The following is a 26,985-nucleotide window of genomic DNA, read 5'->3' as shown; positions in this document are numbered from 1 at the left end:
GAATGGGTTGCCATTTCCTTCTTCAGGGAATCATCCTGACCCAAGGACCAAACCCATCTCCTGCGCTGGCAGACGGATTCTTTACCATTGAGCCACAAGGGAAACAATAACTATTATGGAAATGCAAATTAAAACCACAAGAGAAACCACTATACACTGATCAGAAAGCTAAAATTAGAAAATAGTGGCAGTGTCAAATGCTGGCAAGGATGTAAAGAAACTAGATAAATCATGCATTACTGTTTGGAATGTAGGGTAGTAACATCATTACATAAAAACAGTTTGCAGTTTCTTATAAAAATCAAACTTGTAACTACCATTCAACCCAACAGTTATGCTCTTGGATGCTTATACCACAGAATTGAAAACTTAAGTTCATGCATAAACCTGTACATGTACATTTACAGCAGATTTACTCATGGTAGTCCCGAACTCGAATCAGCTCAGATGTCCTTCACGATTAAATGGCTAATCAAACTATGGTATATGTGTACCATGGAGTACGACTCAGCAGTAGGAGAAAACAAACCATAAACACACGCAGCAGCTTGGATGAATCTCCAGGAGATTACCCTGACTGAAACAAAGCCAGTCCCCCAAAATTGCATACTGTGTGATAGTGTTTCTATAACATTTTTGAAATAGTGGAATTAGAGAAATAGAGAACACATTAGTGGTTTCCATGAGTTGCTGTAGGACAGGGGTGACTATAAATAGGCAACACAGGGCTCCTTGTGGGTATGTAAATGTTCTGGATCTCGACTATATCAGTGTCAATATGCTGGTTGTGATTTTGGGCTTTTGATAGCTATCAGATGAGTATACCCTTTCCAGTATCAAATCTTTATCAGATTACCATAAGATTGCAGAAGTTTGTTTTGCTCTTTCTTTTTTGTGATTTGCTTTTTCTCACAAAACTTAAAAGTGGAATATAATATTTTTCCACTGAAGCAGTGTTGTAAATAGTGAGATTCTAAGACCAGACTGTAAAAGCCAATTTAATTTCATGATGTAGTTGAACATTTAACTACTTAACTATTTCAACCATGTCACAGTACAGACAGATTTGAGAGCTGACAAAATCTATTGTAAGAATGTATTGACCCTCACATCTTCCTCCCCATGCAGGCTACAGAGGCGCAGTCCCAGGCAGAGGGCAGGGACAGCATCGTGTTTGTCACCTCTTACCTAGTGCTATATATATACCTGTAGTAGCTTCCAGCTTCAGGTGTATTTTCTCAGCCATGAGGAAAGAATAGGTAGCTTGGATAATAACCATTTCTCTTTGGACCTCTAAAGGAACTCTTTCTCCTTAGCAGTTTTATGACCAAGACTCTTTTAAGTGGGCTTCCTTGGTGGTTCAGAAGGTAAAGAATCTGCCTGCAGTGCAGGAGACCTGGGTTCAATCCCTGGGTTGGGAAGATCCCCTGGAGGAGGGTATGGCAACCCACTCTAGTATTCTTGCCTGGAGAATTCCAATGGACAGAGGAACCTGGCGGGCTACAGTCCGTGGGGTCGCTAAGGGTCGGACATGACTGAGCGACTAAATACAGCACACAGCACAGTACTCTTTTAAGTACTAGATGTTTGTTAATCTCAGAATACCTCTACTATATTATTACATTGTTATAGACTCATTAGCTTTTCGTAGCTATTTTTTCAGGTGATTAGCAATGAATCCTAATAGGTATTTTCAAGTGTAAGATCTGTTAAAAGTGACTTTGCTGCTGCTGCTAAGTCGCTTCAGTTGTGTCTGACTCTGTGCGACCCCAGAGACAGCAGCCCACCAGCCTCCCCTGTCCCTGGGATTCTCCAGGCAAGAACACTGGAGTGGGTTGCCGTTTCCTTCTCCAATGCAGGAAAGTGAAAAGTGAAAGTGAAGTCGCTCAGCTGTGTCCGACTCTTAGCCACCCCATGGACTGTGGCCCACCAGGCTCCTCCGTCCATGGGATTTTCCAGGCAAGAGTGCTGGAGTGGGGTGCCATTGCCTTCTCCGAAAAGTGACTTTAGATAAAGTTAATTTTTAATAATCTGTGTTGTCTAACACAAAAACTACTAGGGTATTTGTGGCTATTTAAATTTAAATTAAAATGAAATAAAATTAAAACTTTATTTCCTCATTTGCAATAGCCACCTTTCAAGTGCTTAATATCCACATGTGACTAGGAGCCACTGAGGTAAGCACTACAGATGTAGAACATTACTGTTATCACAGAAAATTATATTGAGCAGTGCTGTGAAGCTTTATTTCATATATATTTTCACACATTGGCTGGGAAAATGACCCAAAAATATGACTTAAAATTTTTTTCAGTAGAAATTACATTCAGGTCTTTAGGAGTTAAGTTCTAAAATAAACTAGCATTTGTCATTAATGGCAGGTTTTCTGAGTATAACTTCTGTCTACTCTACCACTTTTTCCAGAATTTCTTTCAGTTTGGTGAAGTGAAAATCACTCAGTCGTGTCCGACTCTTTGTGACCCCATGGACTAAGTCCATGAAGTTCTCCAGCCCAGAATACTGGAGTTGGTAGCCTCACTTTAGTCAGTATCCTCAAATTTAAAACGAGGTCACCTTACAATAGCAGGAGCCATTTACTTCTAATTCAGTTGATTGTAGCAGTGAAGATATGTTTGCTTTTGTGGAAATTATTTGGGCTCCTGGGAGATGGACCTTTGGAAATATATGGTCCAAAATTTCCTGATCTTGGCACTGTTGACACTTTGGCTAGATAATTCTTTGTTGTGGGGGCTGTCCTATGCATTGTAGTATGTTTAGCAGCATCCCTGGCCTCTACCCACTAGATTCTGGTAATATTGTCCAAATTACGACAACCAAAAATGTCTCTGCTGCTGCTGCTGCTGCTAAGTCGCTTCAGTCGTGTCCGACTCTGTGTGACCCCATAGACAGCAGACGACTCTGTGTGACCCCATAGACAGCAGACCACCAGGCTCCCCCGTCCCTGGGGTTCTCAAGGCAAGAACACTGGAGTGGGTTGCCATTTCCTTCTCCAATGCATGAAAGTGAAAAGTGAAAGTGAAGTCGCTCAGTCATGTCTGACTCTTAGCGAGCCCATGGACTGTAGCCCACCAGGCTCCTCTGTCCATGGGATTTTCCAGGCAAGAGTACTGGAATGGGGTGCCATTGCCATCTCCAAAAAATGTCTCTAGACGTTGCTAAATGTCCCTTGTGTTGCAAAATTGTCTCTATTGAGAACTGTTGATATAGTCCAAAGGCTCCTAGAGATTTGAAGGAAGAGAGTGAGGTTCTGTGACATTCCTTCTCCTTTCTTAGCTAACGTAGAAGAACTCTTGAGTATATCTAAGAAATAATGTCAGAATATAGAGAATGCAAGGCAGATGAAACCAAATGAAAGTAAAGAAATCCAGATTGGATATTTGCATCCCTACTCTTTATCTAAAACAGCTTATAGGTAACTGTGGTTCAATATAGTTTAACTGACATTTTTTTTTTTATTCTTACTGTGTGGATACGCTGTATTATGGAAAGTGAAAGTGTTAGTCCTTCAGTTGTGTCCAACTCTTTGCCACCCCATGGACTGTAGCCCACCAGGCTCCTCTGTCCATAGAATTTTCCAGGTAAGAGTACTGGAGTCCCTTCTCTAGGGGATCTTTCTGACCCAGGGATCAAAGCTGGGTCTTCCACATTGCAGGCAGATTAGATTCTTCACTGTCTCAGCCACCAGAGAAGCCCTGTATTATGGAACAGGACTACAAAAATGAATAAAACATGACCCTTCAAGGAACATGTGATGTTTTCTATCCTTTCCTGCCCTTATCATGTTATTTGGTCTGCTTACTTGCTTTCTAACTGCCACTTGGTTTACATTTTGAGCTTGTCAATCCATCTTCTGGGGACACAGAACAGAATTAACACTTGATTGTGTTCTGAAGACAGATTGAATCCAACTCTTGTGTTCCGCTATCATCTTGGTCATTCCGATTTTCTTCCTGTTTCATAATCTCTAAAGACCTATTCAAGGATCTGTAAGATCTTAGAGCTGCTCTATGAACTGCACAGATAAAACCTTAGCATAGAGAAAAATAACATTTAAAAATATTTAATAAGAATCTTATACCAGATTTTTTAATTGCTTTGTTAAAAGTCCATGGTATCTATGAATTTTTCATCTTGATATTAGAAGTATCATTAGTAGTAGAAAAATAAATCAGATGACTTTAATAAAGAAATCAAACATGACTTTAAGTATCCACTAAACATTAAATCAGGGCTTCCCAGGTGGCTCAGTGGTAGAGAATCCGCCTGCCATTGCAGGAGATGCAGGTTCTGTCTTTGGGTTGGGAAGCTCCCTGGAGGAGGAAATCGTAACCCATTTCTAAATGAAGAGCCCATTTTGTCATTTTTCTTGCCTGAAAAATCCCATGGACAGAGGATCCTGGTGGGCTACAGTCCAGAGGAACTTGGTAGGCTATAGTCCATGGGGTTACAAAGAGTCAGACATGACTGAGCATAAGCATTAAATTAGAATCGTGGATAGTCATAGTCTCATCTCATGTGTCTTTAAAAGCTGGATATTAGTATCCCTCAGTTGGAGATCTGTTACTTACTTTCAACACGTACCAAAATCCAACACATACACACACACACGAATGCCTTATAGTACAAGCAAATGAACAACTAAGTCCTCTTTTCTACCCCACATCACTCCCTCCCAAAGAAATATCCTCATCATCAAATCACCAGATTCTCCAAAAAGCCAGAAGTTTCTTGGGGCCAGAGCTTCATCTGACAAGGGGTCAGTGTCCCTTTAGCACTAGTTCCTTACATAATCCACTAGTAGATTGGTTGGATTAATGAAATCTTATACAAAGTCAGTGCTTAGATCACTCATACAAGCGGCTAAATATAGAGTTTCTTTTTTAAATGCCCTATGCTGCTAAGTCGCTTCAGTCGTGTCCGACCACCCTGTGCGACCCCATAGACGGCAGCTCACCAGGCTCCCCCATCCCTGGGATTCTCCAGGCAAGAACACTGGATTGGGTTGCCATTTCCTTCTCCAATGACCTATAGAATAGTGTTAAAAAGATGCTTAAACTAGAGCTTTCAAAATACAGTTGTTAGAATAATGGTTACGTACTTTTAACTGGCTAAATTCTGATTCTAGGCTTTGGCTTCAATAATCTTCTAAAAGTTCAGCCCATTTCATAATTTTAAACATAAGTGTATAATAGATCTTTTCAACCTTGTAATCAACTCCATAATTCAAAAGTTTTTAATTTAGCTGAAAAGAATTCTGACTAGCAGACACTAGATGTGTCCCTTTTAAGATGAGATTATTTGGTAGTTTCTGCTAATTCTTTTGCCCCCTCCAAATAATTTTTGGTGGCTAGACTGGCCACCGTGTCCACACATTCCACGCACGACTCCCATTACCTGTCCCCCTTGTATACAGGTCAGTTCATTCTTTTCTGTTGATTTCCACACAAAGTGTATTCTTTCTTGGAGCTGTTAACATCCAGAGGGGACTGTTGAGCCTATGATTTCAAAGATTATCCGCAAAAGCTTCTATTTTCTCTGTTCCAAAAGTATAATTATTAATATGTACTGTATATTGTGGAAAAAACACAAAATATTTATTTTATTCTGTCTGTATTTATGAGAAATTCTTAAAAAAGTGAATTCCACTCTTCATTAAGCAGAAAAAGAATTTCCTCCCATTATTTTTCTGGACTGTTTATTATTTGGCTGGCTTATGATTTTTGTATCTTTAAAAATATATTTAAGACTCTTAAATACCTGACTTGAGCACTCTGAACATTGAATATATAGATAAAATGTGAATTGTGGAATACAGGGTCTTTTTCTTATGTTGAGAAGTGGTGGGCTTGGCTTTTTCTAGCTCACTGTTAGCTCTCAAGCTAGGTTTATACTTCTAGAGAATCAGAACTCAAAGGGATGTATTTGAGTCAGTAGTCATGAATACCCCCACACATCAGATAATCTCGGTCTAGAAAGAGGAATAAGCTTCATGTAGTGTGAATGTACACAAGCCTTTTCATGGATAGCTATTCATTCAAGAAATGTTGAAATAGTCTTGACCGTCTATTATTTGCTGTTTTCATTCATCCATTCTCCCCTTTAGTATGGCATGTTGCATAAAGGACAGAGTGTTGTTTCTACCTTTTCTGAAAATGATTCTGTAAATGTTTAAGCAGCTACTGTATAGTTATGCACACACGTGTGTTACATATGTCCAGATCAGTCTAACCAGCTAATTTCTAAAATTCCTAGCAATGAAAATAAAGACCGTACAAATGGCATTATTATTGCTGTTGTTTAGCTCTAAAAAATGAAAGTCTTCTACTTTCAAGTGTGATCTCCCCTTTGGGATTAGGGCCTTTGATGTTTCATTGTTGTGTTTTAATTTATTTATTCATCTGAGGCAGCCAGAGAAGAAGGTTCTCTAGAATTTTATGAAGACTATTTCCCATAATCTCTTATTATAAATGCTCATTAAGCATTTCTGCTTAAGCTCTATTTTCCATTTGTACATTTATCCTGTAGTGTAGTTGACTTAAATTGTTAAGCAAAACCAAAAAAATTTCTCATCCCTTTAATTGCATAAATTGTGATTTCTGACTTCAGTATAAATTTTCTTATCACTAACAGAAGAAGCTCACAGACCTCTGCCATCAGATCATCAGGGGGTTAAATTCTTTTATCAGATATGGTTATGAGGGGCCATAGCTATGCTGCCTGTACTGCCTTTCTTTCTTTTCTACTTTCTAGTTCACTAATCAAATGTATGTTAGATTGATTATTGTAAAAGTATAAACCATAGAAAATTTGACAAGATAGATGTGTAAATTATCCTTCTGACAGAACTAATGATGCACTCCAAGCACCTTCTGTTTTCCAGCGCTTGGTGAGTGACTTCATTAAATATGCAATGGCTGTTGGGTGGCTTCTCAGATGATGGTTCAGTTCCTTGTGGAATTGCATTATTACTAGAGGTGTAAAACCAGGCAGACAAGCTAGCTGTTGGGCATCCTGCTGAGGTTCTAATGTGCTCCATCTTGTTGGAGCAGTTGTTTGCAGTCTTTTCAGGACAATTACATCCATAACCACAGGACACATTCAGTGAAACTATATTACAGATAACAGTGGAGACTGGCATTGAGTGCTTTTCACCCCACTCTCCTGAGTTGCCTCAGTGTCGGTGGCTTAAAATAATGACACTTTTACTACTCACAGAGTAGGTTTGTTTTCTTTTTAATACCCTGGAGCAAATCTGGAAATAACTGATTTGTAACTTTAAGTGTTAAAATCATCCGATATTTGAGGTGAAAAGATCCTATAGATTCTAATCCCTTTGCAGATGAGAAAACTCAGGCTGAGGCATTGTGATGAGTTGTCAGGGATAAGGACCTGGTAGGACATCTTTCAGGTGGCAGAGATTGCATGAGTAGGAATTTGTATGTTCAGCTTCTGATTTTAAAACTCTTTTAAACAGAATTTTTCTTTTGAATTTAAGATTTTTTTCTCCTGCTGTAGAGCATTTTCCCTCATCTTAATACCAGCAGTACTTTTTTATTTCCAGAAACCAAGCAGAATATTTTGCTTTCTGAGAATGTCATGCTATTTATTATTTTAATGACGATTGTTTCCTGGAAAACTAGACAGAAAAGATGGTTTGATTTGAGCTTAAAATGGTATTTAAGATTTCCAGAAGGCAGATACTATGGTGTATCACTGCAGCCTGATAAATGGGAGTGCATTTTAGAATGACAGGCTGAATGCTTTAATGAAAGAAGCTTTCCCATTTTAGTTGGCCAATTAAATCATTGTTGATGACTTAGATCATTAATGAACATTTGTGGAAAATGACCATTTGAATTCAATTATTGCAATAATACATTTGACAAGTACTGACCACAAATAATCTAGCCATAAATAAGGTTTATCCGTTTTTCCACTGAGAAGTCAGCATCTTGCTTTGCCTTTTAATGCCACAGCAAGTTGATGTTTCAGAATTCTTTTATAGATTAAGTACATATCCTTTCTTACAAAAGTTCTACTTAGAAAAGATTATATTTTTCATTGAATGACTTTTAAAATATAATTGATGCTGCTATTATATTCGTTATTCTCAGAATAAATTAGCAGGACTTAGAAAACAAGAAGGGAAACATATAGTATGTAAAATCTGATAATTACATTTAAGATGGTTTAGGTATTTGATTTATTCAGTGACTAAAAAAACCTCTAATTCTGGAAAAACAATAGGAATAAAAATAACCATTATTTGAACATGCAAATTTATTATGAAGTCACATGGAAAGAAAATGCAAATGGAAAGCTTCATAACCATATTTTTTTTCTTAAGCCCAAAGTTCAGATTTTTTCAATTTTTTAAACAATTTTGTTCTTCTCAGAATATTTTATGGATATATATATATCTTGTCATTTTTGCTCTAGTATACCCCCCAAAAAATCATCTGGATGTGTTTTCTTTAGTTAATTTTATTTTCTCTGAAACGTTGGCATGTTTTGGTAAAGACCAGAGGTGGGTTCTTTTGAAACGCATGTTTTTCTCATTTTGTTATTTGTAAAATGGGCCATAATCTCAGTCCAAGCTTCCTCCATCTCCATTTTATAGTCTGCAGAGAAAGGAGATACTGTGGAGCACAGGCTTCCCCTGGGAATACATTGGGCTTAATGAGCTTGATAGTCTGGTGGGCTCAATAAATCAAATAAAGCAAAACATTTCTCATTTTTGAATAAAAGCATTTATCACACAGTGTTTGTTCATTCATGGTCGCAAGATTGATTGGTTTCCAGCATCATAGTGTATATTGAAGCATTTTTGATTTTGTTTTTTCAGTGGGCAAGTTACGGAAGCAGTGGCTAAAGGAAAGTATCTCTGATGTCGGCTTTGGGATGCTGAAGTCTGTCAAGGAATATGTGGACCCCAATAACATCTTTGGAAACAGAAACCTTTTATAAATCCATTACTATTGATAAGAAAAATGTCACTTTTATTTTAAGTCTTTAACTATGGTTATACCAGTAATCAAATATATCATGGACTTTTATTTCAGCTGCATTTGTTTGTTGGTTTAAAATAAGTTTGTTTCATTCTGTAGTTTGTTTTGTTTCTGCATCTATGGATTGACAGATGGTATTCCTAAATCTCTCTCATTGTAGGTGCATTAGTTTACAGCCAACTGGTTGTCATTTCAAATTTCAGTCAGGCAGCACAAGGCTGGCTCCCAGTTGTTATTTCAGAGGAGGATGCTACCAGCTGTTTTGTATTGATGTTTCTTCTTGGGGAACAAAGGCAGATTTTGGTGTCATCTATTGTTTCTCTAGCCCCCTTTTTAAAAGGTTTCTGGGAAGCAGCTATGTAGGGAAGGATTCCACTGAGGAGTTATATACATGTATTTTTTTTAAGAGTGCATTACTAGTGTGAGTAGGCCATTAAGGGAGAATACCCATCAAAGAGTATAGGCAGCCTCTTACTTAGGATGCCTCCAGTTCTGTAAGATGATTGGCCTACATTTTTCTTTGAAATTAGTGTCCAGTTATGAAACCTTAAATCATCAGGATGATTATTCTGTCAGGGGACATCTTTTGTTCTCCATATTTCTGTTTCTCCTGGGGTATGAGTTGAATTTGTATCACTGAGATAATGCATGGTTATATCCTAATTCATTCTTTATATGTTTTATAAGGAAAGCCAATGTCTCATTCATTGTATGTGAAGAAAAAGGTTTACCATGAAAGAAATGCCTTTATTCAGTTTAGAGTACTGATGTTTCTCATTTCACATTCTTGTTGCTGAGATTCAGAAGAAGCTGCAATAGGAGCAGAAGAGGAAGACTCCTTACACTGAATGTCTCCAGTTCAAAGAATTGTTTGGCTAAAGAAACGCAGTCATCATTCAGCTACTGAAATATGAAAACCTCAATAGTTTTAATGAGAAAAAACTTTTTGTAAAAAAATTAGCCCAAACAACATGAAAAATTTCCATATAAAAGTAAAGTTTCAATTTAGTTTTTAATAATGGTTTAATGCCTTTTTTGAATTACTGGTTTAACCTAAATTTTTAAAACAGTAGTTACTAATACACATGCCATAATAAAATGTTTGAAATATCATATTTCTTAAATAATAGAACATTAACCACATATAGCAAACATTTTTACATTCAAACATGCATATTAAAATAGTTACTTTGAATCACTGTCAAGGTTCATGATTCACATTTTGAGATGGATTCTTTTATTAATGCAATACCTAACTTTTGATAATTTTTTTAAAATTAATATTTGATCAGCTAATGTAAGTCAAAATGCAGACGATCCTTTAAAAGGACACACTGTCTGTTTATGTAGCAACAGCTCCAAAGTATTTTTGGGCAGTTTGATACCTTTTATATCTGAAGTAGCCTTAACCAGAAAAGTGAAAATCTAAAATTGACAAAGTGATATTTTAAGACTTCAAAATGATAAATAATTTTTAACAAAATTGGCCTCAAACTAATAAAATCTGTAAGCAAATAAAATTGAACTATTAGTTTAACAAAAACACAATATTTATGAGATGCTGCCTCTCTTCATTGGTGATTTATTTTTAATTATAAAATTTCCAGCAGATCTTTGCTTCAAGCCCTTGATATTTGAAATAGTTGGATACCTGATGAAGGAAGTAACACTTGGCTTCTAGGGTTATAAGAATCTCAGCTTTACAAAATGCATCTATTCATGAAACTAACTTCTCTAATTGGTGATCAAAATGTAAAATTTAATACAGTACTAATATCTCACTGACGTGTATACATGTTTCTGAGTAATATTTTTACAATAAAACATAGATTCATAAGCAGATCCATTCCTTTGCACGTGATTGTTATAACATTCTTTCCCAGGGAGTTCAGGATTCAGCAACTTCAGAATTAGGAAATGTAACACCTGAAATTGTTGGTTCACTATTCTACATGAACCTTATGGAAATTAGTGATTTATGCTTTTGTTTTTCTTCTCCCATGCATGCCTGACTCCCCAACCTTGATTTTGTAGTGATGACTACATTTTGTAGTTCGAATCATTTCTACAGGGATGAGTTTGAAACACATGAACACTTGTCAGTACTGTTTCATTCTGATTTAGTAAATCAGAAAGCCTTTCCCTGCTTCCACACTCCTGCTCCTGAGAGGCACCTGAGCATATACTTAGTGTCCGCAGAGAGTTGAGTTCTTGTATACAACAGAAGCACTTAAAACCTTGCCTCCTATTTCTGAAATATCTGAAAATGGCTTCATAAAAGTTAAAGCCAGGGGATGTTGCTTATGTGAGGCTTGAATAAGTTTATTTATGTAGCCTATTTGGTTTTCAGGACTGTATAACATTGATTTGTCCTTCTAAAATTAGTCTTGTTTCTAATATTTTATTTGATAATGTCACATTTGAGTTGGCGTTTTAGTGGGAATAGGAATTGCTGCTAGTGCGAAATGGCATTGAATACTAAGGACTCAGTATGAACAAGCTTTATTGACCCTTAGAGAAATGGTTGCCTTAATGTTCGGTGCACTTTACAATGTATAAGTGAGTTTATTATACTAAGTAACATGAGCTTTTTAGTTTTAGTTAGAATTGCAAAAGCCACATGTTTATTGTGCCCAGCATTTTACCACAAAGAAAGAGGATTAAATTCTTTCCTTTGTTGAGGAATTGGGAGTTTTCTTCCTAAATAGTACTCTTACCTAAAAGCTAATTATGAAGCTGGAAGCCTTCTGGTATACATAGCTGTGTTGATGTATTTTTGGAAACCAAAAATACAATGAAGGATGAGCGTCTATCAGTTTGTGTATTAAACCAGATACAGGTGGTTACAAGAAAACCTCTTTCAGAATATCCCTTTAGTAACTGCTAAGTAAGTCCTAGCTTGCATTTTTTTAAATGACTTTTGCATGTTGACTCCAGTGATTTTCTGCTGTCATATTTTTATATTTTCTACTTCCTAGCTATAGTCGATCAGAAAAGCCCTGTGGTCCCAAGCTGAAGTCTGTAACTCAGCTGCTCCAATGGACTGAGTTTGGTTGAGCATTTATTCTATGTAAACATAGGACACAAATATTTATTATGCATTGATGCATAAACTGCGCATGTGGGTGCTCGAAGCAACCAAGGTGGAATTCTGTGGAAAGCATATCTACATTTTAGGAAGCACTAAGACAGGAGTTAAAGACAGCTTTAATAACTTTTTGTTACCACTTAATCTTTAGCAACTTTAATTTTAATTAGGGTTTAGCTCATGGTGTGTGAAAAGCCAAAAATAAGAAGTGCCAGGTTAGGACTGAAGAATCCAGAACCACCTTTGGCTTAACGAGTTCTGGAAGCTTAAAGTCTTCACATTCCCAAATGAGCCACCTGTCAATATATGTGTTTAATCCTTACTAATTTCATACACATTGATGCTAAAATCCAAGAAGTGTAAACAATTGTTTTAAACTATTGAAATACAGTGTGTGACATAAAGTATGTAAGTTACTCAGCTTTCTTCTCCCTAAGCCAACTATTTGTCTTTAGTATGAAATATAACTGTAAAAGCTACCTGTAATGTCACCAGATTATAGAAACTTATTAATAAAATGGACCTGGGTCTAAGACATTTTTTTCTTCCAGGGGAGTATGAAGGTGTTTGTTCTTCTGTTTGCACCTGGGTTTGTCTTTCAGTTTTAGTTTTTCATCTTCATATTTCCACTAATTTGAAAAGAAAATTTTTATAATTTTATTAATGAAGCATAATCAAATACAACCTAAACATAACTAAATCCTTTTGGATTTATAGCTGAGTATATTGTTAGCTAGGTTTTATTACTCTCTAATTATTTTAAATCAATGTTATATTCCTAGGAGATGTTTAGTTTCCTGTGAACCTGAAGCATTCCCATTTGAACTTTGGAAGATCCTCAAAGAATGAGCACTTGTGTGCTCTTCTAACCACAACAGTTGCTTAAGAAACGTGAGTAAGGACCACTGAAGCCAAAGAACCATCATAGAATTAAGTAACTTTAATTCTGTGAGCATGAAAAGATTTCTTTTTGCTTCCCTAAGGAGTTTACTTTATACTTTTTTCCCCACAAGGAACAAGATAATACATTAAGTATCATTAAGAACATTTTTCAAATACTCTGAACTTCCAAATGAGAGAGAGAGAGAAAGGAAACAAATGTTTTAGTGTGGGTTTCTAAGTAGTATATGTACATGTTTTTAAGGCATCTTATTGTTGGTAGTGTTTTTTGTGAGCACTCTATGATAAAACATTTTGTTTAATCACTAAAGCAGTCTTGTTCACATATCCAAAAAGGACATGAAACACGTGTGCTGGTATACACTTTCTATAAATAATTATTTTTTGAGCTATTTAAAGAATATTCCCCCAAAGCGTACAGTGCCTTGTTGGGATTTTTTTTTTCCCCTCCCATGAAATAGCCATTATTTAAAATGAGTGGCAGAGGATTAGTCTTTAAAGACAGAACTTGTGTAGCAGTTCAAAGCTATTCCTCTTCGAGAACACATCAGGAATCAAGGAGTTGTATGTAGAAACATGGAAGAGCCCTTCCACAGTGTTGGTTTCAATCACCTATTCTTGCATATTTAACTAATTGTGTGGTAGACCTGTACTCTTAGGTACACCTATTCAGTCAGTGGGATTTACATGTACTTTTGCATTTTCATTCCTGCTGTCCCAACTTAGCAGCCCTAAGATGTGGCTCGGTGGATGTGGCATACTCCCTGTGCGTGGAGACGCCCACTGCACATTTTAGCTGTCTGCTCGCACAGCTCCCTGAGGAGCAGAGCCTGGAGTGGGGTGGGAGGGTGGGGTTCCTATTCCTCACGTTGTGTGTCAGTCCTTTTTTGTGTGATGGTGCCTTCAGAGTAATACATATTTGTTTCTGAACAATGATAAATCTTATGAGAAATATGTGTAGGTTATGTTTCCTAATTTTTGTCCTTTTTTTGCTAAGCCTGTGAAATACTTTGGCTCTGATACAACTTGACTTGAATAATATCTTATCCTGAGTCTTCCTCCAAGGCAGTGCATCTTTCCTGCCAGTACTGTAGTCACCTTTTGGGAACTACACGTGGGTAAGCACTTGTATGTAAGCCATTATACTGCTATAACTAACGCATACAAACAGTTCTTCTCTTTATACTAATAGTCTTCAAAGTGGATATGTAGTGGGAAGGAAAATTGCTAAGGGGTTCCAGTGTAGCTTTGTCAGTTCATGCTGAGCCATACTGTTTTCCAAAGGGCTCAACACAGTCTGTTTACTGTGCTTTTAGTGTCTGTTTGGATTCTCCTTTTACTGCTTTTCTTAGACTGTACTGTTCTATAAGTAAATGCCCATGTGTGATTTTTAAGATGTGCTGGGGAAAAAATAATAAAACAATACCCAAACCACTCGTTGTTACAGAAATTGTTGCTTTGTTCTTGTTGATTTCATTTAGTCTTTGTTGACAGCTTCATGCTATCCTCAGAGAACAACGACACAGTCTGTTCCTATAAGTAGTCTCTCCGGTAGTGAATGACCAGTGAACAGATGCTAATTTGTCCCTGCCTGTGGTTCCCACACTGGAGGGAAGGTTGGAGCTGTGTGGACTCTGAAATAATTAGGGATTGAACCTGTTAAACCCAGTCTTACTTGATAAATTTCAAGATTATAGCCCTTATAAGTTAGTTATAGTTAGTTAAAGCAGTTTTCTACTTGGCTCATATAAGGCTTAGTCTGAATGAACCTTAGAAATCATCTCGTCTTACTTTTGGTCAAACATAATTGCTACCAACCTTTCCATCCCCCCAGGCCACAAACAGATACCCTCATCCTGCTGAACATTTGCTGTGACCACATGGGAATTTATTGCCTTTCTAGCAAGCCTTTTCCCCATTTCTGAAATCTTCCAGAATTCATAGATTTTTGCCTATTAGACCAAACTCTGTGTCCTTCTGTCCATTAATGTGACCTCTGTCTTAGCTAGTCGTAAAGATTGTGCTGTTGCTCTGTTGCAGGGCAGCTCTTCAGATATTTAAAGACAGCTCATGTTCCCCCAGATTTTTCCAGTCAGCTGTTGCTCCTGTCACTTCCAGACCCCCATCTGTCTTCATATATGCCTACTTGATGTTCTTAAAATGAGGTGTCAAGACCTACCTGTTCCAGAATAGTTCCAGTGATTTCCTTATTCCTTGTTCCAATATTCTTAGTCACTCATGCGTCTGTGCTGGACCTTGCACTGGCACCTCACACTGACCTTGAATTTAACAGTTTGTCTTTTCTGCATGTTCCATTTTGGCCACATCTCCATGGAGGCTGATTTTTTTAATATATATATAAAGCCTCATTACTTATATTTATTCTTACTAAAATTTGTGTCTTACTCTATTTAGTTGCAGATTTTCAAAATTTTAGATTCTTGGCTCTTACAAGGAATACTCTTTGCCCCATCCAGCTTTGGGACAGCAGTAGAATTGAGACATGCACTGTTCTGGATTCTTATCCAAGTAATGGCGGGTCTGTGGAACTCATAGCCAGGGCCTGCCCAATAGCACATCCAGGAAAAAGCATTCAAGAGTCAGGGCGCTAGTATTTCCACTTAGCATGCTGTTGTTCACCTCTTTTTTGCATTTTGTCAACAAATAGGCTTTCTTTCAATGAATCAACGTTTATGCCAGTTAGACACTAAACATGCAATTACATCTACTTGATTTAAATCTCCAGATGCCAGACTGAAATCCTTTGATAAACCTTACTGCTCCAGTTTTCCTGTGCTACCCTATCAGAAAAACAAATGGGGTCCTACTGCTATCACATTTACTTTTGCCTGTGTTTGCCCTCAGGGGCCTCTTTCTTTTTCAGTATGCTTGTAAACTCCACTTGTGCTGCATTTCCTGATGTCTGTTGATTGTGTGTAGTATTGGCTGATGGAAACCTCTAAATCCATTCTTGCAAAGTTTTGCTACATCCTTTGTACCTTTTTGTGCCCACATTAGAGCTGGAAAGATAATTTTTTTAAATGACTGAAATGTGTCGCTATAAGCTATAAAATAATTTAGGAGAAGTTAGAGTTCTAAGTCTAAGAACACACTGGAAAGTATTCTAGTCTGGAAATTGTGTGGATGCTCAATTTTTATCTGCCAACTGCAAGTCACTTTTCCTATTTGGGCCTAATATCTTTTGTAAAATAAAAATCTCTGATGTCCCTTCTGACTGAGTCTGAGTAATTCTAATTGCTGCTGTTGCTGCTGCTGCTAAGTCGCTTCAGTTGTGTCTGACTGTGTGTGACCCCACAGACGGCAGCCCACCAGGCTCCCCTGTCCCTGGGATTCTCCAGGCAAGAACACTGGAGTGGGTTGCCATGCCTTCTCCAATGCATGAAAGTGAAAAGTGAAAGTGAAGTCACTCAGTCATGTCCCACCCTTCGCGACCCCATGGACTGCAGCCTACCAGGCTCCTCCGTCCATGGGATTTTCCAGCAAGAGCACTGGAGTGGGGTGCCATTGCCTTCTCCAGATTCTAATTGAGTCTCTGTATTTTTGCTTAACACTAGATGTCTTTAGTGGTGAAGAACCCACCTATCAGTGCAGGGGACATAAAAGACATGAGTTCAATCCCTGGGTCAGGAAGATCCCCCGATGGAGGGCATGGCAACGCACTCCAGTATTCTTGCCTGGAGAATCTCATGGACAGAAGAGCCTGATGGGCTACAGTCCATAGAGTCACAGAGTCAGACATGACTAAAGTGACTTAGGATGCACTACCCTAGAATTGATTATTGCATTAATAACTTTTTAATTTACCCCTTATTAGCCAGACACTGCTGGGCACTTAACCCTAGACAAGAAGTTCTGATTGTAATCACAACAGCCCTGTAAAGTGGGTGGTATCGTCCCCCTTTTACCAGTGAAATAATTGAGGTTTGCTCAGTCACTCAGTCATGTCCGACTCTTTGCGACCCCGTGGACTGTGGCCCACCGGGCTCCTCTGTCCATGGGATTTTTCAGGCAAGAATAATGGAGTGTCTTGCCATTTGCTTCTCCAAGGGATCAAACCTGTATCTCCTACAGTGGCAGGCAGATACTTCACCACTGTGCCACCTGGGGAGCCCAACTGAGGTTTATCGACGATGAATGACACCCACTGCTGGTAGCCGGGAAGTGGCATTGCCAGAAGATGGAGCCAGGTCTGACAACATCAAGTGCCTCTGTGCTGGCTTCTTCACTGCTCTAGGCTGTTTGTGCTGTGTAGTCAGTCAGAAGTCAGATGCATACAGAATTTCTGCCTTTTAAAGTAGATTATAGTCATTGCCTTCCGCTGAAGACCACAAGTAAGGAAACATAGTCTCCTAAGTACAGAGGAAAGACCACTATCTTCATGACTACATGCCATAGAGATATCAGGAAGCCTTTTGTCCCAGGTGCTGTCATGCTCTGTAAATGTTTAATCCACAAGGTTCTGTGATGATGCCTTTATAGGTTTAATATGAAACTCATAAAAGGAAGTGCTGTATTTGATTTAATAAATTTGCATTTTTATAATTTGTATATTGTATTCCTTTGAGGTGTACTTAAAAATGTAAGAATAACCTGTTACCATAAGTTATACATCTTCCTATAGGGAGACTAGAAATTGAAAACTATTTAAGATTAAAAAAATGTTTTTTTATGATATAAAACCAATCTAAGTTCTTAGGAAATTCACAGTTCCTTAAAACTGCTAATTTAAGAATTAAGGTTGCTGCTGAAGGATTTGAGCGACATTAAGGTACTCAAAAAGTTGCATATATTTTACAGTTAGAAGGAAGGTATAAATTTGGAATCTGGTGGCTACAGTCATGGTGATTATGTAGTTGGACAACCAAGAACCCACAGTTACGGGCTCATCAAAAAATGTGTTGTTTGACTAATACTAAAGGTATAGCCCAGTAAATGAAAACAAAAGCTCCAAATGTTACATTAGTCCTGGCTGTAGATCAACACGGAATAAGAGGCAGTTAGTGAATGGTGGGTAGTGAGCTGCAACTTACACCATTGCTAGGAAGCTGCTCAGTGTGGCAGAAGGCACCTTCAGGAAAGCACAGTCTCCCAGATGTTTCCAGATTGCTGGTAGTCATTAAAAAAAAAAAAGACTGAGGAACATAAGACAAAAGGTTGTATTTAGAAATGCTGCTGTTCACTAGAAATGAAAGATTTGTCTTTGGTGATGTTACCGTTTTAAAATCAGGTAGTGCAAACAGCCACACGCCGCTTACCTGGGTTAGACTTCCAGCACTGCTAACTCTCCAAGTGCCAGTGTGGAAATGAGTGCGGGCAATGGTTATATATGGCAGAGGGCTCAGAAAGTTACTCCTGTAAAGCTTCTTTCTCCTGCAAGCCATTTGCCCTTTCTTAAAAAAAATTTTTTTTTCTTTTGCCCTTTCTTATCTCACTTTTCCTTGTAAGCTTATTTATTTGGGCATCTACCCCATAGCCTTCTACACACAAATTGTTCTAATAACCTCAGGCCAAACCTATCACAGTTGTGTTAGGATTCCTTCTGAGGTGCTCCTCTGAGGTCTGAGAGGCTGTGCGTTCCTGTCTCACCGCTCTGGGAGGGAATGTCATCTGTGATTACAGCCGTCTCATTGCTCAATGCTCTCTGCCGAACATCCCGACCGTTTCCCCAGTTCCCAGTTGTCCGCTTCTCACAGATGGGTCAGAGTTAGCCACTGTACACTGACCTTCACAAATAACATTGGTGTGAATATCTTGGCTACAGCTAAGGCCAAATTCAAAGAGGGGCCGTCATGAGGAATATGAATGCTTTTGTAGGCGTGTCACGTCACTGATCAAATGAATCTACTTGGTGGTTCTGCACAGAGCAAGTTTTTGTTCATGTCTGAGAAAATGGAAATAACTACTTGTGTACAGCATGCTTATATTCTCAACGTGTGTGGAGGTGGGTTGACTAAGACTATGAAATAATGGATATAGTCCTTTAAAATGTACTGTCCAGGTATTATGGAGAAATCGTAAAGGAGTAAAAGCTGAAGAAATAGAGGGTTTTTTTTTTTTTTGTCGAGAAAAGTGCTTTTAGCACTGAGTCCATGAAGTTCTAGGAGCATAGAAAAAAGCTTTAGGGATGAAAGCCTTTGCTCACACGGCAATATGGAGTCATCATAAAGTTATTTGTCTACTGACATCAGTAAGCAGAGGTGAGTACTTTGAAGGCGAGTTTAAAAGAAACACATCCTAAAACTAGAGGACAGTAAGTGCTTGGGGAGTTAGATCTTCACAGTCTCATCCAGGGGTCTGACAGCCAGTTTTGGACGCTTGGCTGTTGCCAGGCAGCAACAGGATCTATCAATCCTGGTGGGTACCTCTCTGGAGAGCTCGTGTAATGAAGGGGACAAATGCCATAATTGACCTTTATTCCTTCACTCAGTGGTAGGAGCAGTCAGGATTTCCTGATGCATTACTAACCAGGAAATCCCAACTGCCTAGCGGCAAGGGGTTAAAAACTGCTCTGAAAAGCTTTTTATGTTCTGAAAGACTAAATTACACATACATGCAAACCACAAACACACAGCACCTGGATAAATAGAGTGTGGCTGAATAAAGAGTGAGCTATTTGCAAAAGGGAATCTGGAAAACATTTACTTTTGGGTGGTTAACATTACTTACACTTTCTGCTTTTTTTTTTTTTTTAAGAAAAGTTGAGGAAATATGCAGAAAAAATATTTTTAAAACATGGCTGTTAAAAATAAGATTTCAGTTGATTTACTTTCCAAATTTTAAGGGGCTATGGAGCTTGAGAGGGCAGGAGCTACTGCACAATGAAGCAACAACACTTTTAGCACAGAAGTTAAAGAACATTTCCCAGTGATGGTACTGCACTAAGGGATGCACTAAAGGGGTCATTAAACACTGATTGTCCTCCCAGTGTGGGTTCAAATATCACTGGCAAATGGTATCAGCTTATGTAATTAAGAATAAAACTGCTATAAATTCAAAATTGTTAGACTTCATAATAAGCCAGTTTCTGATAGATCTAGTAGAATTTGAGCACCCAGAAGGTCATGCTACAGAGGATTTATGCTGAGAACCTATGTGAGTCCCTGTATGGGTACCTATGTGGCTAACTGATTTCTCCTTAAAGGAAAAAAAAATTGTCAACTCAGCATCAAAAAACTAAGATCACGGCATCCAGTCCCATCAGTTCAGTTCAGTCGCTCAGTCGTGTCCAACTCTGTGCAACCCCATGAACTGCAGCATGCCAAGCCTCTCTGTCCATCACCAACTCCCAGAGTTCACTCAAACTCACGTCCATTGAGTCGGTGATACCATCCAGCCATCTCATCCTCTGTCGTTCCCTTCTCCTCCTGCCCCCAATCCCTCCCAGCATCAGAGTCTTTTTCCAATGAGTCAACTCTTCGCATGAGGTGGCCAAAGTACTGGAGTTTCAGCTTTAGCATCATTCCTTCCAAAGAAATCCCGGGGCTGATCTCCTTCAGAATGGACTGGTTGGATCTCCTTGCAGTCCAAGGGACTCTCAAGAGTCTTCTCCAACACCACAGTTCAAAAGCATCAATTCTTAAGCGCTCAGCTTTCTTCACAGTCTAACTCTCACATCCATACATTACCCTTGGAAAAACCATAGCCTTGACTAGACGGACCTTTGATGGCAAAGTAATGTCTCTGCTTTTGAATATGCTATCTAGGTTGGTCATAACTTTCCTTCCAAGGAGTAAGTGTCTTTTACTGTCATGGCTGTAATCACCATCTGCAGTGATTTTGGAGACGAAGAAAAATAAAGTCTGACACTGTTTCCTCATTTATTTGCCATGAAGTGATGGGACCTGATGCCATGATCTTAGTTTTTGGAATGTTGAGCTTTAAGCCAACTTTTTCACTCTCCTCTTTCACTTTCATCAAGAGGCTTTTTATTAGTTCCTCTTCACTTTCTGCCATAAGAGTGGTGTCATCTGCATATCTGAGGTTATTGATATTTCTCCCAGCAGTCTTGATTCCAGCTTGTGCTTCTTCCAGCCCAGCGTTTCTCATGATGTACTCTGCATAGAAGTTAAATAAGCAGGGTGACAATATACAGCCTTGATGTACTCCTTTTCCTATTTGGAACCAGTCCGTTGTTCCATGTCCAGTTCTAACTGTTGCTTCCTGACCTGCATACAGGTTTCTCAAGAGGCAGGGCAGGTGGTCTGGTATTCCCATCTCTTTCAGAATTTTCCACAGTTTATTGTGATCCACACAGTCCAAGGCTTTGGTATAGTCAATAAAGCAGAAATAGATGTTTTTCTGGAACTCTCTTGCTTTTTCCATGATCCAGCAGATATTGGCAATTTGATCTCTGGTTCCTCTGCCTTTTCTAAAACCAGCTTGAACATCTGGAAGTTCACAGTTCACGTATTACTGAAGCCTGGCTTGGAGAATTTTGAGCATTAGTTTACTAGCATGTGCGGTAGTTTGAGCATTCTTTGGCATTGCCTTTCTTTGGGATTGGAATGAAAACTGACCTTTTCCAGTCCTGTGGCCACTGCTGAGTTTTCCAAATTTGCTGGCATATTGAGTGCAGCACTTTCACAGCATCATCTTTCAGGATTTGGAATAGCTCAACTGGAATTCCATCACCTCCACTAGCTTTGTTTGTGTGATGCTTTTTAAGGCCCACTTGACTTCACATTACAGGATGTCTGGCTCTAGGTGAGTGATCACACCATCGTGATTATTTGGGTTGTGAAGATCCTTTTTGTACAGTTCTTCTGTGTATTCTTGCCATCTCTTCTTAATATCTTCTGCTTCTGTTAGGTCCATACCATTTCTGTCCTTTATTGAGCCCATCTTTGCATGAAATGTTCTCTTGGTATCTCTAATTTTCTTGACGAGATCTCTAGTCTTTTCCATTCTGTTGTTTTCATCTATTTCTATGCATTGATCACTGAGGAAGGCTTTCTTATCTCTTCTTGCTATTCTTTGGAACTCTGCATTCAGATGCTTATATCCTTCTTTTCTCCTTTGCTTTCACTTCTCTTCTTTTCACAGCTATTTGTAAGGCCTCCCCAGACAGCCATTTTGCTTTTTTGCATTTCTTTTCCATGGGGATGGTCTTGATCCCTGTCTCCTGTACAATGTCACGAACCTCAGTCCATAGTTCATCAGGCACTCTATCAGATCTAGTCCCTTAAATCTATTTCTCACTTCCACTGTATAATCATTAGGGATTTGATTTAAGTCATACCTGAATGGTCTAGTGGTTTTCCCTACTTTTTCAATTTAAGTCTGAATTTGACAATAAGGAGCTCATGATCTGAGCCACAGTCAGCTCCCAGTCTTGTGTTTGCTGACTGTATACAGCTTCTCCATCTTTGGCTGCAAAGAATATAATCAATCTGATTTTGGTGTCGACCATCTGGTGATGTCCATGTGTAGAATCTTCTCTTGTGTTGTTGGAAGAGGGTGTTTACTGTGACCAGTGCGCTCTCTTGGCAAAACTCTATTAGCCTTTGCCCTGCTTCATTCCGTATTCCAAGGCCAAATTTGCCTGTTACTACAGGTGTTAATCCAGTCCCGTCACTTCCTGGCAAATAGATGTTCAAACAATGGAAACAGTAAGAGACTTTATTTGGGGGCGTCTCCAAAATCACTGCAGATGGTGACTGCAGCCATGAAATTAAAAGACACTTGCTCCTTGAAAGAAAAGCTATGACCAATCTAGACAGCATATTCAAAAGCAGACTACTTTGCTGACAAAGGTCTGTCAAACTATGGTTTTTCCAGTATGGATGTGAGCATAAAGAAAGCTGAGCGCTGAAGAATTGATGCTTTTGAACTGTGTTGGAGAAGACTCTAGAGTCTTTTGGACTGCAAGGAGATCAAACCAGTCAATCCTAAAGGAAGTGAGTCCTGAATATTCATTGGAAGGACTGATGCTGAAGCTGACACTCCAGTACTTTGGCCACCAGATGCAAAGGACTGATTCATTGGAAAAGACCCTGATGCTGGTAAAGATTGAAGGCAGGAGGAGAAGGGGACGACAGAGGATGAGATGGTTGGATGGCATCACCGACTCAATGGACATGAGTTTGAGCAAGCTCTGGGAGAGATAGGGAAGGGAAGACTAGCATGCTGCAGTCCATGGAGTCAGAAAGAGTTGGACATGACTGAGCAACTGAACTGAACTGACCATCACAGCAGGGTTCACTATCTTTCAATAGAACACTGTTAGATTGGACCATAAAAAATTGCTAGTTTTGTAGTTTAAAAACTTCCAAAATCAGCAGTTTCATATAATTCAAGGTACTTTGTTTTTCTCTAAGCCAGGTCAAGAGTTGGGGTTGACAGATTTATGGAAAGAAAAGGGGTGGGGAAACAAGGTAAAGCTCTTGTATGGTTCAGAAAATAAAAATGCCTAAGCAGAATGAGTGGGGTTTTCATTGGAAGGGTTGTGGCCATAACTTAGCCTTATCAATCTACCAGATGAGGTTTCAGAACTGACCTTTTCATCTGTGATAGAGGTGGAAGAGAAGTTTGGTGGGGTCATGGAAATAGCTTAGATTTTTCTTTTCCTGAGAGGTTACCACACAGAAACAACACCAGCATTAACGTATCCTAAGTTACAAACGTAGGAAGTAAGCAGAGTTCTCAAGGTACCTCTGCTATTCCTCACTTAAATGAGAACAGAGTTATGAAAAACACTATATGTTGCTTATATATTCAAATTACTAACAAGTAGAACAAAAGAAAACTATGTAAAATTCTTTGACAACTGTTTATTGTCTCTAAACCACAGCACCATAATTATGTTAAGGGCACAAGGTCTCCCACTAACTTGCACATTAAAAAACCAGCAGCAACAAAAAAATTTATAATGTAAGGTATTTTGTTTACATAAAGCATTGTATCTTATATTGAAAACTCTGAAAAACATCCTAATGCTATATAATATGTATTCATTACAAACTATGAATTAGAACACACAATCCCTGAGATTATTAAAAGCCAAGAAATCCTAGACATTAACTACAGAGTTCTGGGCCTGTTAGGACTAGTACCAAGTCCCTGGATAATATAACCCTTACGCAGGTCACTCTCAAAATACAAAGCACCAATGGTAACAGGGAACATGGGTGCTAACAAGTTCTAATATAAATAGTGTCCCCATGCAGTTCTGAATTTTCATAAATCTTTCTAGATGTTCTTATATTTCACTTTGTGAAGATTTTTAAAAAATACTAATTATTTTTATTATAAACTGTACAAAGTCCAATGTGTAACAAATGTAAAGATGCCAGTAGCTAACTGGAGATTAAAAAAAGAGTGAAAAACAGACATAAAGCCATTATGATAAGTCCACTATCAGACATTACTACATATTCCATCCTATAATCTCATAAATCAAAGCTTTTAACTCTCTGGATTCATATGTGACTGTATTCTTTCCAATATGCATTCTTTCTTCTTCCAGGGTTTCTTCAATAACTGCAGGTATGTCCCTCCCATAAAGTTCACAGTGTTCTAAAAACTGAACACATTCTTGAATGACACTGTCACGAAGCATGATGGTGTGTTTTGACATGTTTTCTAATAATGACAGGAAGCATCTTTTGGCATAATACCATGTATCAGTTCCTAGTTTTTTATTACAAGGTTCCAAGCTTTTGATAACCCGGGAAATACCAAAGTCATAATTCCCTTTGGCACAATAAAGCGTCCCTATCACCAAATTCACAATGCAGAGATGGTAGATTTTCTTATCTGGATCATCATAGGAGAGCTGCTCTTCCTCCTTTCCAATCTTCCTCATCAACTCCTCAGCTTCTTCATTTTGACTTATCATAATATACGAAACACACAGGTTGGCCAGCACAATAGCACTGACATTCAGGATGTTGTCATAATGCTTCTTGACTATGGGCTCATAAAAACCTATGGCTTCTTTGTATTTGTTTTCCTGCATGAACAGAACATGAGCCACATTCAGCTTCCACACATGGTGGTCGTTACAGAATTCCACAGATTTGCGGAAGAGTTTTTCCACCATTGGGTAATTTTCAAGGTTCCAGTAGATTTTGGCCTGGGCCATCAACACAGGAATGTACTTCTCAAGGGTGTCCTCATATTCATTCACTGCCTTTTTGACAGCTTCATCATCTTTATTGTGTCTTGCTTCCTGCACTTGTATGGTGAGTTTCCGGAGCTGTTCAGTCAGCATCCCTGCTAGGCCATCAAGCTTAACGAAAGCCTCTTCAGGAGCTGTCTGGCAAGTGACCATGGCATCCAAGAAGTCATAGAGATAGGGTGTGAGGAATTCGTAAGTCAAATGGGCATTCTCTGCCAGGACGTCTGCTGCCAGGTCAAAATACTCATATTCACAATAGAGCAGCAACAGGTTGCCAAAGGTCTCTGGGGGAAAGGGGATCTGCTGGAGCAAAAACTGTAGTTTTTCAAACCCTTCTGTGGGCCTGGCATCCATGTTCATTAGTGCCTGATTGTGCAGGGTCACGGGGTCTAACTCCTCCTCTGCTCTTGGTGGCATGTCAGTGAGGGCCTCCTGGGCCGCCTCATAGTTTCTCAGTTGGTATTCTATGGCGGCCCTGAGGTTGAAGGCTTCCACCAGGGCAGTCTGGTGAAGGACTACGGTGTTGCCAACACTTCGAACATCAATGCCCACAGTGGTCATGCCCACACCCAGCTCTGGGTGCTGGCGGATGCCATGCTCAATAATGTCCGCGATATGCTTCAGAGCTAGGGCATAGTGCCGGCTGCTATAATAGGCCAAAGCCAGGTTGTAGGAAAGATCAGGCCGGTAGCCCGAAGCCTGCAGGGCCGCAGAGAACTTGGAACACGCGGCTTCATAATGTCCCTCCTTGTAGAGCAGACAACCCAGATTGACCTGGCCATCCAGCTCGTTCTCGCCCCCGCTGTCTTCTCCTCCTTCACTCAGTAGCTGCTCCACCAGGCTCCTGGCCCCGGGCAGGTCTGCCTCGCTGTACTTAATCGCGGCTTGGAGACGGAGGACCCGGTTGTGGTAGGCGGGGTTGTCCAGGAGGAGCAAGGACACGCGGGTGGCCTCTGGGTAAAGGCAGGCCTTGTACAGGGCCTGGGCCTGGTACAGGCGGTACTGCTCCAGCTCCGGGTGCAGCTGGCCCAGCTGCTCATAGCACTCGGCAGCCAGCGCGAACTCCTGTAGGCGGTAGTAGCAGTAGCCCAGCAGCGACAGCCCGGCGCGGCTTCTCGGGCTCCGCTGGAGCTCTCCGCCCAGCAGCTGCACGGCCTCGGCGTACCGGGCATCCCGGATGAGTCGGTAGACAACCGCGGTGAACTCCCCGTCGGGGATCTGCGAACCCCCCAGGCCCGCCATAACCGCCTCCGAGGTTGCTTACGCTCGTTACCAGGGCAACAAGACAACCGGAAACGGAAGGCTGCGAAAAAGGTTGGTGTTTTTAATGGGCTTTTTTGGGTGGGGAGGTGCTCCTAAAGTACTTTGCAGCGGAACGATCAACCTGAGATTGAAAAGAGTCACTAATGTGTGTATTCCAATTATTGGCCTGGTCCCTGAAGACTCCAGTGTGAGCGGCGTTAGACGCGAAAGGAAAGACCTTCTGGCCGTTCGAAGACGGAAACTCTACTTCCCGGCATGCACCGGTTCGCACCGCCAGGGGACGTAGCCGCGCTGCATGCTGGGAGGCGTAGTCCTCGGGGCGGACCCTGGGGTGAGGGGAGATGAGGTCGCGGTCACCTTCCGTTCTATGGTAAATGAGGATTGTTGACTGCCTGTTGTGTCTCTGGCGCGGAGGTGGAAAGTTTACGGTTTGAAGTCCCTTCCGTTTTTGAGCCTTTAGACACTGCAGTGTGTATACATAGTGGTGTTTCACGTTGTTTTCGTGAATGAAACGGGAATGGAAAAAAAGAAATGTCAGTTTGGTATTCTCCGCGAATTACAGTAGA

General features: G+C 39.7%; 2 protein-coding genes across 7 annotated transcripts in view; one reads left to right on the top strand and one right to left on the bottom strand.

Annotated features, from left to right (window-relative positions):
* The window catches only part of AGPS (alkylglycerone phosphate synthase), a 134,168-nt gene extending 116,582 nt beyond the window's left edge, over nt 1-17,586 (top strand). For 2 of the 6 annotated variants that reach the window (XM_061434398.1, XM_061434390.1), the window contains one exon: nt 8,867-12,667. In XM_061434398.1, the coding sequence (XP_061290382.1) occupies nt 8,867-8,988 (122 nt within the window). In that variant the 3' untranslated portion in view covers nt 8,989-12,667. Of the gene's footprint in view, nt 1-8,866; nt 12,668-12,899; nt 15,607-17,085 lie in introns of those variants that run through there. The other 4 variants (XR_009739801.1, XR_009739797.1, XR_009739807.1 and 1 more) reach the window with 4 other exon arrangements.
* Nucleotides 17,587-23,792: 6,206 nt separating this feature from the next.
* Nucleotides 23,793-26,727, bottom strand: LOC133258012 (intraflagellar transport protein 70B). Its single transcript, XM_061434367.1, has one exon. It carries the CDS (start codon nt 26,396-26,398, stop codon nt 24,404-24,406), a length of 1,995 nt encoding a protein of 664 aa, XP_061290351.1. The 5' UTR covers nt 26,399-26,727; the 3' UTR covers nt 23,793-24,403.
* Nucleotides 26,728-26,985: the final 258 nt, after the last annotated feature.

This window comes from Bos javanicus, chromosome 2, assembly GCF_032452875.1.
Source record: "Bos javanicus breed banteng chromosome 2, ARS-OSU_banteng_1.0, whole genome shotgun sequence".
Classification (NCBI taxonomy): Eukaryota; Metazoa; Chordata; class Mammalia; order Artiodactyla; family Bovidae; genus Bos; species Bos javanicus.
Note: the sequence above shows the minus strand (reverse complement) of the source record. Positions and strands in the feature narration are given on the sequence as shown.

Excerpts from the sequence above, each read along its gene's own strand:
- LOC133258012 (XM_061434367.1), bottom strand. The coding sequence starts at position 26,398 with ATGGCGGGCCTGGGGGGTTCGCAGATCCCCGACGGGGAGTTCACCGCG.